The 16,558-nt window shown below is 46.8% G+C and overlaps 1 protein-coding gene across 1 annotated transcript; it reads left to right on the top strand.

The window, feature by feature from the left end:
• The first annotated feature begins 762 nt into the window (after nucleotides 1-762).
• LOC147416061 (mitochondrial uncoupling protein 4-like) lies at nucleotides 763-10,465 on the top strand. The gene is made up of 9 exons (XM_086461649.1): nucleotides 763-865; nucleotides 2,254-2,445; nucleotides 3,215-3,299; nucleotides 5,091-5,213; nucleotides 5,980-6,092; nucleotides 7,825-7,909; nucleotides 8,582-8,674; nucleotides 9,033-9,135; nucleotides 10,394-10,465. The coding sequence occupies exons 1-9, from the start codon at nucleotides 763-765 to the stop codon at nucleotides 10,463-10,465; spliced, it is 969 nt and encodes a 322-aa protein (XP_086317775.1).
• The last annotated feature ends 6,093 nt before the right edge of the window (nucleotides 10,466-16,558 follow it).

The following is a 16,558-nucleotide window of genomic DNA, read 5'->3' as shown; positions in this document are numbered from 1 at the left end:
GTACATGCCTTACCCTTTTTTTCATGATGAGAACCTAAATATGCCTATATTACTTTGAGAAATTAGGACTGGCACACAATTAACAGGGCTTCAGCATTCCGCCAGGAAAATCTTTCACATTTCCCATGGGCAGAGATCGGCTTCTGTCTTCCCAGGTTTGCAGGCCCCCTGCTCAAACTGCACTGCCCTGCGTCTAATCCCCAGGAGACACGAATTGCTACCAGCAGTCCAGCACTCTGGCATTCCTGCTCGGCGTGTAGCTGTTGCTAATGCAGCTCGTGTTAAACCACATCTGGATCAGTTCATCCGTGTCTCGGATGCCCGTGCAGCTGTTTCACACGGGGACGCAGCTGGGGGCTCCCGAGGCACTGCTGTCAATGACAGCACCCCACCAAGCAAACAGACCCCACACGTGTTCGCACAATCTTGAGGTCTCATTAATGATTTTTTTTTTTTTTTTTAGGGTAGATAACGGGCAAAATTGTGCGTGTGACTGTACCGGCACTGCTGGTTTCCTGGCAGAGCGCAGCCTTGGCGACAGACTACATTCCCAGGAGCCTGTTGCGCAGGAGTCTCTTGCGTCACTGCACAAGGACCTTGCAGCTCTGCGGGAGGCACTTGGGCTGCTGCTGTTCCTCCTGCTGGCGCTGGAGAAACATGACCTTCAGCAATTTGTCTCCTAAATGACCCAGAACAGAGCTAAGCTTTTGCTCCAGACCCTCGCAGGGTGGCTGGTTAGCCTTCTTTCATGTTAGACGCTAGATGTCACCCGCAGAAGAAGAGAAGAGCTTACCTCTTCCAGAGAGATGGCCCCGAGCCAGCAAATTCGCTCTGTCAGCCTGTGCAGCAGCTGTGGCAGAACTAGGTACAACTCACTGTGATTTTCTGAGAGGGAAGGGGGTCAAAATTTACTTACAGGGGGCAGGGGGAATTTCAGTCCCCAGACACCTTCTTCCCCGGTGTTTACTCTGGCTTTTCTGCTCCAGCAAATCTGTTCATTCCACTCTGCTCGTTGTGACTCTTCAATAATTGAAGCCTTGAAAGTATTTTATGCCACCTGCCTGTGGCTGGAGGGAGGGGTTTTTCAGGTTGGAATCTTTGCCTCTGAGACCGAAGCAGTTACTGCAGTCGGTAACACAGAGCAGTTGTGACTAATTTCAGCTTTGCGTTTGCTGGGTTTCTGGAAGAAGACTAAAGAGGCAGGACGATCTGTTACCTAAGTTAACAGCAAGGGGCTGACTTTGTCAGGAATTTGCTTTTCATAGCTAATGCAGGTTGATCAGAGAAAAATTTAATCTTACATTTCTGGTTACAGTGGAGATGTCTGTAAAAACGGAGTGTAGTAGAATGCTTGCTGAAATGCAGGAAAGAAGCACCCTGGCATCTGTGTAGCACTACTTTGTGATCAGTAACTTATTTGGAATATTTCTCAGCATATTCTATATCATTTCCGCAAGCAAATCTGTTGCGTTGCTCTAATGATTTGTAACTTCTCCATCTTTGCTAATCTTTAAACATGAATACCAAAGTTAATGCACAAATAGACTGCGAATCTGCTGAAGCTTTGAGAGGTGACTGCATTCCCCTAGTACCTCTGAGTCCTGCTCTGGAACGACCCTGTAGCGTGGTGTGTCGCAGAGGCAGTGAACCAAAGACAACGCCTGCTCCTGGGCGCTCGCCACCTCACACAGCCTGGGAAGGTCCACCCCCAGGGTGACACCTCTGGCCCAGAACTGAAATGAGGGGCAGCAAATATGCACTCATCCTGTTTCAGGAGCAGTCCTGGGAAGCTGAGATCCAGCTGGACCATCATCCCTGGCCCCCAGTTATTTCAGTGAGAGAAATAACAGGCTAAATGTGATTTTTTGTGTCTGCATCAGAAAAGCAGCATGGTTTAGGGTGGTTCATGGGATAGATCCTCATCTTTATGTGTCTCTGCATTACGATGGCCACTGTGGGGCTGTTCCTGACTGTTACACGTGCCACTGCTATGCTGGGCAGAATTGGAGAGGCCACATGCTCACTAAGAGCTTTGACTGATCTTTATTCAGGGGGAGTAACTCGAACAGGATTTTTAACCCAGAGCCCCTTGGCAAGTATGAGTATTGCATAACTAACCTGAAAAAAGAAATAAGGGAGCAAGACTTGGTGTTTGACAGGAACGTATTGTGGTTACCCGCGCCCAACGGCACTTTGAACAGATCTGGATGTGAATCTCCTGTTCTCCACAAATCGCCTCCTCTTTCTCTTTAGTGACATTTCCCCTGGACCTCACAAAAACTCGGCTGCAGGTCCAAGGTGAAGCTGCCATCTATCGCAGTGGAATTGCCACCGGCCAGGCGGCCCCTCACCGCGGCATGCTGCGCACCGCGGCTGGCATCGTGCAACAGGAGGGCTTACGGAAGCTCTGGCAAGGAGCCACGCCGGCTGTCTACCGCCACATAGGTGATTATCTGCTCACGATGGGATAAGTTTGGGTCCTGCCTTCTGTGGCCAACAGCCTTTTGGAGGGAGTTTGCCGTATCTTCTTGTGTTTTAAATATATCTGCGAGGACTCCTTCAGTCTACCCTGCAATCCCACTTTGAAATAGATGGGATTCTGGCTCAATAGCGTCTCCTCCTCCTCTTGCCCATTCCTTCACAGCCTTATACTGGCTTCTGGGAAAGCAAAACATGATTCCCCTGCTGTCTCTGCAGGAAGGTCTTCAGTGCAAGCAGGCACTCAGAGTCCTCAGAACACTAAGTAGCTTTTATTTGAGGGAAGTGGGGACGGGCTGGGGAAAAAAGATAAGGGTGCAAGCGCTAGGAGGAAGAAATGCATTAGTGGTTTGGCCACAGGTAACAGCTTTCTGTGTTCTACTTGGAAATACGGTGACAGCAATAAACCTCAAAAGCACTTGTGGGGGGGTTTGTGCTGGGCACCAGCTGAGAGGGAAGCCATGCAGTCACATCTCCTCAGCATGTGGGCATAAGCCATGCTGCCTCCTGGCAGACTCAGACTCAGCTCAGCCAGAGAGATTCTCTGGTGCTAAAATGTTTTGGCTCCAGCATTGCTACCAGGCAGCCCTCTTGCTTTCACCAACGTGAGAGCAGTGACCAGCTCACCCAGGCGAGCTCTGCAGTGTTTTACAACCAACCTTTTGACCTCTCAATCACAGTGTGACCTCCAGAAGTGTCAGACCCAAGAATCATCTCTTGCTTTTGTTTTCCACAGTGTACTCTGGCGTTCGGATGGTCGCATACGAACACCTCCGTGACTCTGTGCTTGGCAGGGCTGAGGATGAAAGCTTTCCTTTCTGGTAATGTTGCATATTTACACTTTTGCCTGTTCGAGGATTGTCCTTACTGCAGGAGTCCTGCACCCCTAAGACCTGTCTTTTCCTCAGGGCTCACTTACCCTAAAGAGGGTAATTATAAAGTAGGCGTTTAAGCATTGATACGGACTTTCTAATTTTAGTTTCAGAGCAGTACCTTTTCATTCAGCTGGGAAGAGGCCTAAGAAATATTGGAATAGTTTTCTCAGAGGCTTAACTAGGACTATGATTAATAAGGATACTCTACGAAAGAGATGGAGAAACACGATAAACCACAGTGGAGGCAGGGCGGGTTCACCATGACTCAAGGCCTGTGATGTAGTGGCAGCTCCTTTATTTCCACGTGGGCTGGGGGATGTTGGGAAGCGCAGGTGAGTCGTGGCTGACCCTACAGCTGTGTGCAACGGCTGCTGGAGAAGCCGTGAGCAACTGTACAAACCCGACACCAGCACGAGTAACTGTGACTAACCCTACAGCTGCCTGAGACGTGCAAACCAGATCGAGCTCAGCCAAGCTGGACTTGCAGCTTGGGCCCTGCTCAGCTCCAAGGTCACCTGGGAGCTCGATTAGCTCTGCACGGGGTGATGATACGTTTCCAAAGGTACGATGGGCAGCTCAAATGTCCTCTGGAGCTTTGCAGGAAAGAAGTGAGGGGTGGTACAGCTCAGACGTCCAGCTGCTGAAGGGATGGGCCCCGCTAGGTGTTGCGCAGGAGCAGTATGGCAACGCGTTGCTGCTTTGCTGCTTGCCATACTGCCTGGGCAAGAAATGATGCCTTTGGATTTTAAGCAAGGGGAATAGGAAGCTTTCCCCATCTTGGTGTTGTATCTTAGCCCTGGCTACTGAAGAGGCAGATCGTGAAGGAATCAATGCTATTTTGTTCATGTGTGTATGACAGACGTCAGCCTAAGTTAAATCTGTGCATCCTTCCTCAGGAGACAAGTGATCCCTATAAAAAGCAAAACCAAAGTTCTTGGTTTGCAAGCTTAGTTCGGCCACAGGTAAACTTCACTCCTGTGTTTTGACAATGCGTGTGGCATACAGCCACAGAACTAAGTCATTGTCTGTGGGGAATGAGCAGATTTTTACAGAAGTGTTGCAAAAATTGGTAATTCCTAATTGTCAAATCCTTATTGTTAAAATGTACTTTTATAATCATAGATAGTATCATATCAAGTATTTACTCCAAAATTAAATCTTGGGTCCAAAATATAACTGGTTTTAAGATAAAATTTATAAAATCTCATACAGATCAAGTACTTGTCATGCTTGGTGCTATGGGAAGGGGTATAATAGCAAAATTTCAGGTTCTACTAAAGTAAGTAGAACCAGAAAATTAACATGACACATCTAGTAGCAATGAGAGATTAAAAAAAAAAAAAATCGTATATCAGCAAGTAGTTTAGAGTTTTAGATTGGCATTCAGTGATTACAATACATGGAGCACCATCCCTTACTCGTGTACCTTGCCATTCTGCCTTTAAACCTTAAGTGAGGAGCATAATGGAATCTGGAGAGGAAGCAGAGCCTCTTGGTGATGTATAATAACTGGATTTTTTACCCCAGACAAGTTTTAACCCTTTCTTAAAATTGACAGATGCATCATTGACTACCTTAACTACCTGCAGTCGTCACAATTAGTACCTTAACTTTGGCTGTTACTATAAGGAATAACCATTTACATTTGTCTCGCCTGGGTTGTGCTGCTGAACCCTTCAGCTCGTGCACTGCTATTTGTGAGATTTTCTGCTGCGCGTTTTTCTCCCTGTTTGGCAGGAAAGCTGTAATTGGCGGCATGTCTGCGGGTGCCATCGGACAGTTTTTCGCCAGCCCGACTGATCTGGTGAAGGTGCAGATGCAGACGGAAGGAAAAAGGAAGCTGGAAGGAAAGCCGTTACGGTTGGTTCCTCTCGAAGCTGTTTTTTTTCTTCCCGTTAATGACTACTCTGTGGCCGAGGGTGCGGTTCCTTCTGTTTTCTGCCACCCCCTCTCCCCAGCTGGTCGGAGCCCTTTTGGGGGAACAGCAGTGCCTGGGGGGCACAGGATGGCTCTGGGCAGCCAGGAGGGTTGGGGATCCGAGAATTCCTCCTTACTCCATTTATACTCGCCTTCCTTGTTCTGGTGTATTGGTCCCAGAGATCACAAACCCTCGCCCACCCTACATGTGCAGCACGTCCATGCCAGCGCGCTGCCGGGGGGCAGGGGGGGAAGGATGCTTTCTGAGGAAGGGAAGCTGGAAGAAAGGATGGGGGAAATGGCTCACCCAGGATGCACAGACACCGGGCAGGGTTGGGTCACTTGCAGGTAGCAGGGCTTGAGATCCTCCTGCAAATACCAGGACACGCTGCTCTTTGCATCCGAAACTGCTGGCACCACTTAGTGTCTTGTCCGTTTAGCACTGCACTCCAGCTGTGGGAGCAAAGGTTGTCTGTCATTAGCGACCGAATTGCTGCTTATCGGTACAACCGGTAAGTTTGGTAAAATACTGTGGCATGAAAGTCAAAAGTGGATCCAAAAACAGATCAAAAAATGGATCCGAAGGGCCAGATCCTTGCAGGTATAAATTGCCTTTCCTGTGCGAGGACTTGGTGCAGCAAGGCACAGGAACATGCAAAGATCTCTCCGTAGCTGGGCTCTCTACTTACCAGTTGCATATTGATTTCAGGTTTCGAGGAGTGCACCACGCATTTATGAAGATCCTGTCTGAAGGAGGAATACGGGGGCTTTGGGCTGGATGGGTGCCCAATGTCCAGAGAGCTGCCCTGGTGAACATGGGAGGTAAGTTTCACAACTTGGTCTGCAGTGCTTAAGGCCGCATCTAAGCCTTAAGAAAGGAGAGGTCAGCTACTCCCCTGGTCTTTGTTTCTTGGTTATCTACACTGGGGACCTGTTTGAAGCACACTGCAGGTGACTTGTGCCTTGAGCATTTTGTTCCTGTGGAAATCATGTTGCTTAAAAATAACAGTTTATGCCTCAGGGATGGTGAGCTGGGAGCTGAGGGGGTCCCACGGCCAGCAGAGCAGGGACCTCACCAGCCAAGACCCAGCTCCCTGGTGCCCAAGCAAGGTGAGCAGGGCAGAGCCAGCAAGGTTCCACCGAGATCCAGATCCTCAGGAAAGTGGGTGGTGATGAGGTATGTCTGAGGCCAAACCAGGAAGCTGAGCCAGCATCAGATCTGGTGAGGGTCACCAGGGTCAGACACAGCTCAGTGGTCACCAGCAGGTCCGTGGTGATAAGAACGGTCCAAGGTCGAGCTACGCTGACAGTCCATGGGTCAGTGTTCAGATCAACAAGGTCCACAGCCCAGGCATGGTGTGCTGGAGCTGCAGACAGGTACACCTACAGCGTAGCTCCGGCGGGGACTGAGGGTTATAAGGTGACGTGGCTGCCTGAGTGCTCGGCTGATCCAAGAAGCACTCACTCCTTCCACACACAGACAGAGCTTTCCTGCGCCTCTCCAAAACTGCTAGGATATGTTGGACAGTCTTTGCTCTCCTTCCCGAGGTTCTGTTTACAAAGTGGGGAAGGAGATGTCTTTGGGACCAAAAGACACTGCCCGTGGGCGCCCACCATAAACATTTGCTCTGTGCTTAGTGGCACACATTAGAGCATCGCCTTCACAATTTTTTATTTTGCATGCTTAAATTTCTTTGTCACGACAGCTACTAATTCCAACATCATTCAGCAGAGGGACATGTTAGCAGCGTGACCAAAAAATCTCTCTAAAGATAGAAAAACAGAGGTGGTGTATGCTTACATCTTGCTAAGTAGCAGTAGAGGAATCACTGGATGGATAATGTTTGCAGCAGGAGCTGTTAAATGAGGGCTACAGAGTTACTATTAACTAAGGCATGTCTCTCCATACACAACGTTAACGGGCAATCTCGGCACGTAAACCTTAACAAGCAAACCCTCTTACAAGTGGGAAATGATCTCCACTGGGTAGGTTTGGACCGTAAAGCACTACAAAGCGCTGGGAGGGTCACCCCGGTTGCTAGGCTGGGCTTTTAAGGTCAGGACATTGGAAATGTAACCCACATCTGCCAAGAACTTTCAGATCACTTGTCTTTCATTCAGATGCCCTGATGCCATAACTCACATCTGCTTATAACTTCCACGACATCATCTGTTTTTTCTGCGTGTAACGTTTCTAACATTTTTAGAACACTTGCACAGAGGTGGGAGAGGTACAGCTGTCTTTATCGTGGCATTTCTGGGTTGGGTTAATGAGTTATTTTGCAGAATTTTCCATTTGGGATCCATTTTATCCTTGGTAGGATTTTCAGAGAAAATGGTAGTAGAAGGGAGCGCGTACTCACACGTCTAACGGCAGGACCTGGGTGCCACAACGGTCAGCAGGAACTGGGGGCAGAGTGCCCCAGCTGTGCCAATGGGAGGGGCTGCACTGGAGATTTAGGCCTTGCCAAGCCTCCATCCTGTGTCAGCAATGAACGTCACAAACACCATTTACTTCTGACAATGCTGGTTTTTCTCATTACCCTCTTTACAGATCTGACCACTTACGACTCAGTGAAACACTTTCTGCTTCTGAACACGCCGCTTGTGGACAACAGTGTGACTCACAGTGTTGCCAGGTGCCCTGTTCCCTGATTACCCCTTTTCTGCTGCAGAGCATTTCCAGCCTCGCTGCCTTGATCTGCCTCTCTGTGCCAGCAGAAGCCCCTATTCTTTGGTCGTGACGCTGCTGATAAAATGCACCTTTATAACAACTTTTTTTTTTTTTTTTTTTTGGCCTGAGGGGACATCTTTGTACAAAAGACAAAGGATGCAACCATTGCTACAAAACTGCCCCCACCTGAAGTGCCTTGCTGATGCATTTAAACACTTCACACATCTGTGAAAGCACAGGAATTTTCACTTTTATAGAATGTCTATTTTATCTAACCTAGTTTTAAATTTAGCAAACCCTAAGAATAAGCAATATAAACTCCGCAGAACAAGCTCGTTTACTGCCTTAAATGAGGAAGAAATCTGCTTTATATAAACAGTATCATAAACTGCCTATTGTGGGTCCTTTATCCCTGCCTCAGAACTGCACACAGAGGCGAGGGAAGCTGGTGCTGGGAGGACATCTGAGCAACAGCAATACTAGCAAGCCTCCTCCTAAATCAAGTTTATGTTAAGTTAGGAGCTATTACTCATGATTTTATGATAACTGTTTTAAATTATATTCTATAGTATTAGAACTGGAAGCATGATGCTTAAATTGTCATGATAAATCTTAGTTTCCTCTTTTCTGTTGACAGTTGCTGTTCTGGCCTGGTAGCTGCTGTTCTGGGAACTCCTGCCGACGTGGTCAAAACCCGGATAATGAACCAGCCAAGAGACAGGCAGGGAAGGTACAGCCACTTCAGAGACCAACTTTTCTGTAGAAAACTGAAACCTTGAGTCTCACTCAAGACTTCACTGGGAGTGAAGTGCTAACTCTGTAATTTGCTCTTCATCCACTCGATGATCATTTTATTGCTTTAGTTTTGCATGTCTGGGGCGGTTGTTGTGATGGCCACCTGAGAATATCCAGTTACTTAATGGACTTCAGTTCTGACGAGACTCCTGTGAGCTTACAAAAGAGCTCTTGCTTCTACAAATGTATCTGATACAGATTAATTTTCAGGGGGGATGTGTGGGGCGTGGATTTTTTTTTTTAATTGTGTATTTGTAATCCTAACAGTAATTGTTCTCCTTGCACACTGCCAGAGGTCTGCTGTATAAGTCTTCCATGGACTGCTTGGTTCAAACTGTACAGGGTGAAGGGTTTATGTCTCTATACAAAGGCTTTATTCCAACCTGGATGCGAATGGTAAGTGCCTTTCAAACTCCCTTAACAAGACAGTTGAGCAATGTGGCATTAAACTGTAAAGAGTTCTTTCTGTGTTAACATTTTTCCCAAGCTCTTTGGGTCTCTTGATTTATCTAATTGCAGTTAGCACTGCTGAATGCAGTGGATGACATAACTGCATGCAATGTCACTGTCCCCACGTTGCCTCTTGCATCTCTTTAATTTGGAAAATGCTGTCCTGCTTCATTGCTAGTGATCTGCCTTGCTTTTTTTACCGTTGCAGGCTCCCTCCTTTCTCCCTTCCTAAACTCTCCTTGCGTGCTCCTAGCCCTGAACTCCCTTTGCTCTGTCGCTGCTCCATCCCAGGTCTCACTTCTGCCCCTCTCGGATTCAGGCCGGCAGCTTTCTCCTGCATGCTGCCAGCCATTAAAGCTGCACCTGTACAACTAAGCCGAGCAGCACTGGAGCCTGGGAGACTCTTAGTTTGGGCAAGAGTCAACTCCCAATAGCAAATCCAGATGTGACCACTTCTTTTTTTTTTTTCAAAAGTCTGTAAGAACTGAACAGTATGGCTACATCTAGACTCTGCCAGCTGGCTTCAAGGTCTTGACACTGTTTAATTTACCAGACTGAGCACTAGATCGAAGGCAAAAGCCTCCTTCCTCTAGTTTAACCGAGTACAGCAGTGGCCACAGCCTCTGCTAAGAGCAATCTGTAGGAAGGTTCTGCTTGGTTGCTCAGTCCTTGAGCCGGAGCACATAGATGGGATCTTTGCGAGTTTACTACTAAGGTAAAAATTTCCATGGAGCGTTTGCCAACTCAGATTTCCCAAAGGCTTGTAATTTTGGGAGTGTTTAGCGGGTGTTTCAGAGGAGCAGGAAAAGGTGTTTCTTAAGCACAAGGCAGCCTTTTGCCAAATGCCAATCTATTGCCAAAAAACCCCCAAACTAGAGCATCTCAACTAAATGGGTGCAAGATATGAGAACTGTGTGATTTTTCTGATTAAGTTTTTAGAACAAGAAAAGCCTTTAACATTTTTTTAAAAAAGCATTTGGCCCAAAGTAGCCCCCAAGTATGAAACATTCCAAGTCAAACATTTACGGGCTGGCAAGCTAAAAAAAAAAAATTTTAAGTGTCTTGCGAAGGACTGGGTAGCCCTAACCATATGCAACACTTTGATTTTGTATGAAAGACATAATAGATTGACCTTAAGAATATATTTTTTTTTTATTGGATCACTTCTGGTTTAAGCCTCTAACTTCAGTGTTTGCTTTCACAGGCTCCTTGGTCACTGGTATTCTGGCTTACATATGAGCAAATCAGACGGATCTGTGGAGTCAGCTCTTTTTAAAATCACGAAGCCACTTCAATAGTCACAAACCAAAGATGAATCAGAAAGTTGAATTCTCATTCCACAAGACATCCCGACCCCACAGGAAACCAATTCGTGTAGGAGATCAGCAGTAGGATCACATGTATAGGTTGCTGCCCCAAATCCAGTCCTCACTGGTTAGAAGTAGTCATGTCTTAAGGATACTATTGGCTCGCCAGGCTGCGATATGAAATGGAAGTTATCCACAGGATAAAATTATCACAGTAATACTTCAACTGGCAGCCAGCATCAGCTTTCTGGAGCAGCAAACAGAGGTAACAAAAAATCTAGCAAGCAACTAGAATATAATACTGTTTGCTTGTTTGATAATAGAGATGATTCCTATTGTTAGGGCCAAAAGCAGGGTGAACAACGCAGCACTGAACATCCTCTGTGCCTAAGCAGCCCATAAAATTACTGGGGAATTTTGGTTATTATTACATTTGCACGCACATAAAGAACTACCTCTCATTAGTCTGACGCCTCAGCAAACCAAGCCTCTAGTGCTAGAATCTGAAAAAGATTTACCTGATTTCAAATTTGCTTGGCACAAAAGGTGGGTTTTGTTCCTCCTACTTCCCAGAGACCGCCTGACCTCTTCACTCAACCACCTGAGTATTATCCACAAGTGAAACACAGTCCTGTGCCCAGGGAATCAAAAGCCTGGCTCGCTCTGCCCCTCTCGAAGGACTCAATACACACGCTGCCCATAGGACCGAGCTGAACTACTTGTCTTTCGAGAGTCCCAGTGCTGACGTGGCAGACTGGGTCATTAAGGTACCACTTTTCCACGGGAATACACACTCTGCCCACTTTACATCTAAACGGAAATACAATGTTCTCTTCAAAACCACAAAATGTTTCAACATCAGTGATTTTTTTTTCTTAAACTTAAAGCTTTCCAGATTTCATAGGAAAGGGGATTGCTGCTGCTTGTCACTGGGCTTATCTTTGGCAATCAGGAGGCAAAAATGCAGTATAAAAGCAATCACAACGTAGACAGAACAAAGCCGGCTTTGATTTAGCAATAGCTAGTAAGGAAATGACTGCACGAGACTTAGCTCTCTGAGTAACTACTCCGGATTTCTTCTAGACTAGTCTTTGCAACTAGAATCCTCAATGTGCCAGTTTCTGATTAAATACAGCTTGGGCATCGTGTTGGCTTGCACTTGTACTTTTTGATTGTATTGTAGATCTGTTGTGGCTGCATGCACTTGGGTGTGTGATTCCAGCTTGGAAAAAAAACATCTCACCATTACTAAGGGGTCAGAAGTTTTTGTTCAGAAATACTGTTATTTTTCTAGTTGTCAGCCTGAGAAACCAGAGTTCTTTCTGTCTTACACACCATCACCAGTGATTATAAACCAGGAGTCAAAACTGCTTCTTCAGTTACATCCTCCTGCAATCCTGTTACTCAGATATCCTGATGATGGATATGCAGAAGTATCTGATCTAGTGAGTTAAAAAAAGTAATTTTAAAAGTCATGTAGTGAAAAACTGGTTTAAGAGTTTTTAACAGCCGGAGGAAAAGCGGTGACTCACGTAGTTACCAGGCAGGAGGAGAGAAAAGGGAGGTGCGCGCCTCGTCGTGAAACGACTACGGAATCTCACCCTGGTCAGACACAGACCGCGAGTTCGGGGGCTAGAGGGGCCTCCGCGGGGACCTCGCTCTCAGAGGAGGAGGTGCGCCATCATGGCGCCGACCCGATCGCAGTAACAAGGGATTCGGAAGAGAACGCAGAAAAACTACAAGAGGGCATGGGCAAAGAAAAGGGACAAGTACGTGAACCAGTAGAGTCCCGCCTTTATCCTGACGCCACAACGACCCGCCTAGAATCCCGCCTTTATCCCGAAGTCACAACGACCCGCCTAGAATCCCGCCTTTATCCCCGAGGTCACAAAGACCCGCTTACAGGAAGACTCTTTTTCTCCAGGGACCATGTCAAAACAAAAGCAGAAAAAGGAACTGCTTGATGAAGTCCTACAGCAACTCATAAACAAACTATCGGAACTCAATATCGCAGCGGACAGCAACAAGAAGAATCCAGAAAACGCTGCGACTCATAATCCTTTTGCTGTACCGTCATCACTACCAGCGCCTTTGTCGCAAATGCCTGTGCCAACTACTTCATTGTCAAATAGACTATTAAATGAACAAGAAGCAGGACGAAGATGGAAAGGAGTTATTCGTGATGCCCTAATTGAAGGAAATTTTCTTCCTTCTGCCTTTCCTATTGTTACAGATCAGGCAGGAGGCAGAAAATGGGAACCGTTTGATTGGAAAATCCTTGAAAAAGCACGTTTAGCAGTATCACACTATGGGCTTCAATCTAGTTAGACTCAGCAATTATTACAATCTATTTTTACAGCAGATGTTTTGTTACCACTTGATTCACAACAGATTGCTAACATTCTTTTGTCCCCTTCTCAGCAGCTTATGTTCTCCAAGGCCTGGCAACAGCTCTGTGACCAGGAGGCTGCACGACCAAGGCAGCAAGGGGATCCGTTGTATGGGGTACAAGCACAAATGCTAACCGGCCAAGGTCCTTTTGCGAGCGCGTCTTTACAACAAGTTTTTATAGGAGAGGTATTACAGTTGTCACAGCAGTTAGCTTACCAAGCAATGATTTCAATCAGGGAACCAGGAAAGGTATATTCCTTTGCCAACATTCAGCAGGGTCCACGAGAAAGTTTTCCTTCTTTTATTGATTGTTTATATCAGGTTATTAGAAGTCATCCAGATTTGGATGAGGAATGAAGGAAAAGGATTTTAAAACGTTTGCCTTTGAGAATGCTAATGATACAACAAGAAAAGCTTTAAGTACCCTACCCAGAGATGCACAAGTAGCTGAGATGCTTGAAGTTATAGAACGCACCAATGGTACCGTGTCCTTACTTGCTGCTGCTGTATACAGTGCTGTTCAAGCCCTCATAGATAGAAAGGAGGGAGGCAGGCAAAAGAGATGTTTCAATTGCGGGACAACGGGTCGCTTTATGAGCCAATGTAAACTCGTTTCAGTCCCTCTGTAAATCAAACTTCCACAGATACACCGCGTACCAAATTCTAATTGCGCCGTAGGTTTGTGCTTGCCAGGCAGGTTTAAAAAGTGCTTAATTTTTCAGTCATTGCAATAGGGTCAAAGCAGGTCCTTGTTTTAAAACTATTTTTTAAACTGTCTTATGATCCGTATGTGTCTGGTCAAAAAGAAAGCTTCATAATGCTATTTTTATTCTGGATGTTAGCTGGCTGTAAAATATGAGACATTTTATCTAAAGCAGGCAAAGAAATTCAGGATTCATTTACAGGTTGCCTATAAAGTTGTGTAATTTGAAAAGCAGTATTCAGTGTGAAAGAGCTCTCAAGTTCCTTGTAAAGATATTCTAAAAAAAAAACCAAAAACAAAACCAAAAAAAAACCCAAAACCAACCAACCAAACAAACCCTGAAAAAGGGGGATCTTTAAAAGATATAAAAGCCTTTGACAGATTTCTTGAAGTGCAATGGAGAATGGAGAATACCTGCTTGATAACACGTAGTTGTTATTGAGTTTTCTCAGATTCAGTTGACAACCCAGATGCGACAATCTCTGTCCGGCTGCAGGAGCCAATGAGGACCGGGACTCCCTAGGCGCGCCCCGGACCCTTTCTCGGAGGGGCTCCCTGACTCACCTGGCTCGCTGCAGGGGTAGACACGGTCCATCTATGGAAAAAGGTATTCTTTCTGGTCTGTTTCTGTAATTTGCTACATGTACACACTGTCCACCGATTGGCATTGATGTCAATGTGTATTTTCACCACTCGCACTGATATTTAACTACGTGAATGGGGTTAGTCTGCTTGGTGCTGTGGTTGCTATTGTAGTAATCATGTTTGCAGGTGTCTTCTTGTGTCTTTTGTGTGAATGGTGTAAAGGAGCTCCTTGTGTGATTGTGTAAAAACTGGTTATCAATATTTGAATGCGTGAGTGAGTGAGACGCAGTGTTATTGTTATCATGATATAGAAGATATTTTGTTAACCACAGTTTGCCTCTTTTCACAACAACAACAAAAAACAACAAACAAACAAACAAAAAAAAAGGCAAGCAAATAGAGAAATTAGATTGCTGGTCAGAAAAGCAGTGGAATGTAACTAGGAGTGGAATGTAACTGGAGCCTGGGGAGTTATTCCAATACTTACAGCCAAGAGATTGCATCTCAAATATCTTTCTGTCTCTGGGATATATGGGCTGGAAACAATGGTTGACAAATCTGGGACTTCTTATTTGACTCGGGTTCTTCTTGTTAATGGTAGGGTTAGCTCTAGGCAGGACTATGATTTCTGGAAATCCTTCTTCACTTTTCCCCTCTATTCGCTCTGTTGAAATCACCACGCCCAAGGAAGATGGGAGCATCCTCGCCAGAGCTGAAGACCACGGCTGCAAAACGGCTGTTTAAGTGACGGGGTGGCGTGAAGGAGAGTTTGCATTTTTGCCTTAAGCAACCTGTTTTGCAGATTTATGTCTGTGTCTTGTGTATGATTGATGTGTTTTCTGTATGACTGAAAAGATTGACCTGCCCTGAAATCCACCGAGTGGGATGAGGGGAAGGGAAGGGAAGGGAAGGGAAGGGAAGGGAAGGGAAGGGAAGGGAAGGGAAGGGAAGGGAAGGGAAGGGAAGGGAAGGGAAGGGAAGGGAAGGGAAGGGAAGGGAAGGGAAGGGAAGGGAAGGGAAGGGAAGGGAAGGGAAGGGAAGGGAAGGGAAGGGAAGGGAAGGGAAGGGAAGGGAAGGGAAGGGAAGGGAAGGGAAGGGAAGGGAAGGGAAGGGAAGGGAAGGGAAGGGAAGGGAAGGGAAGGGAAGGGAAGGGAAGGGAAGGGAAGGGAAGGGAAGGGAAGGGAAGGGAAGGGAAGGGAAGGGAAGGGAAGGGAAGGGAAGGGAAGGGAAGGGAAGGGCCCCATCCAAATACTGAGACTGGCCAGGTATACATTTGACACTTTATTTTTGTCAAGAAATAGTAAGCAATTTTAGAAAGAAGGACAAATGAAGAAATGCTCACAACTGCAGACAGTTCACACCATGTATTGCAGCAAAGGCAAGGGGAACAGGCACATATTGGCCATTCAGTCCTACTACAGGCAGTTCACTCTGTCAGTAGTCAAGACTGGAGACAGCTTTGTTTGCAAATGGCTGGGATGCCTGCTATCATTTCCCAACAGCACTTCCATATTCCTGTATTTCTGAAGTGCTTTGGTTGCGATATACTTTGGGACATGCGTGCTACAGAAAAGAGAATGGGACACAACTTTGTATCCCAATGATTTATCAGCGACTCCAAGTCTGTGTACGCACAAGCAAAGAGGCAGCTGCGTGTACAACAGCACCATTGACTCCAGTTAGTAGCTCCGGACCAACGGTGATCTGCAGTTCTCACTTAACCACAGAGGCAGGGAACTGAATGGCAGGGAAACGGCAAGAAAGCCCGCACTAAGGTCTCCACATCCGACGTTTTCGCCCATGTCCAGCATGTCCCTCATGTCTGTCCCCGATGCTACGCACCGCCAGGTGTCACACGCTCCATAGAATCTGAAGTTCAGGTGCCAGCTCCCCCCCTGGGGAGATGTGCCAGCTGGTGGGGATTTGCTCCTGGAGCTGATGAGTGAGCAGCAAGGCCTCCTGCGAGGGGTGCGATGGCTCTGAGGGCAGTGCAGCGCTGCTCCGGCTTAGCGGTGCGTGAGTGAGAGGTGCCGGCCCAAGCAGAAAGGCACGGTAGCCCTCTCCTCGCCTCCAGTGCGGTGGTGTTGGGGCTGCATCGTGCCCCTCAGAGACGGGGCATCAGAGCTCGTCTGGGGAACCCAAGCAGCCAAAGTAACTCGGCACCTACAAGGACAGAGTCAGAAGGCACTGATGAAACCGTGGGGAAGGAACAGGAGTGACTTTGTTCCCTGCTCTTTGGGAAGTCCACCAAGAAAGGGGTCGTTGGTGGCAGGAGAGAGAACCCTTGCTGGCAGTGACTAGAGGGTTGCTTCGGCCCCTTCTCAACACCGGCAATAGCCTCAGAGCACCGCAAGATGACAGAGACGTGCACTGCCCCCTTGCC

The sequence above is a fragment of the Leptosomus discolor genome, chromosome 2 (genome assembly GCF_034619465.1).
Source record: "Leptosomus discolor isolate bLepDis1 chromosome 2, bLepDis1.hap2, whole genome shotgun sequence".
Lineage (NCBI taxonomy): Eukaryota > Metazoa > Chordata > Aves > Leptosomiformes > Leptosomidae > Leptosomus > Leptosomus discolor.
Note: the sequence above shows the minus strand (reverse complement) of the source record. Positions and strands in the feature narration are given on the sequence as shown.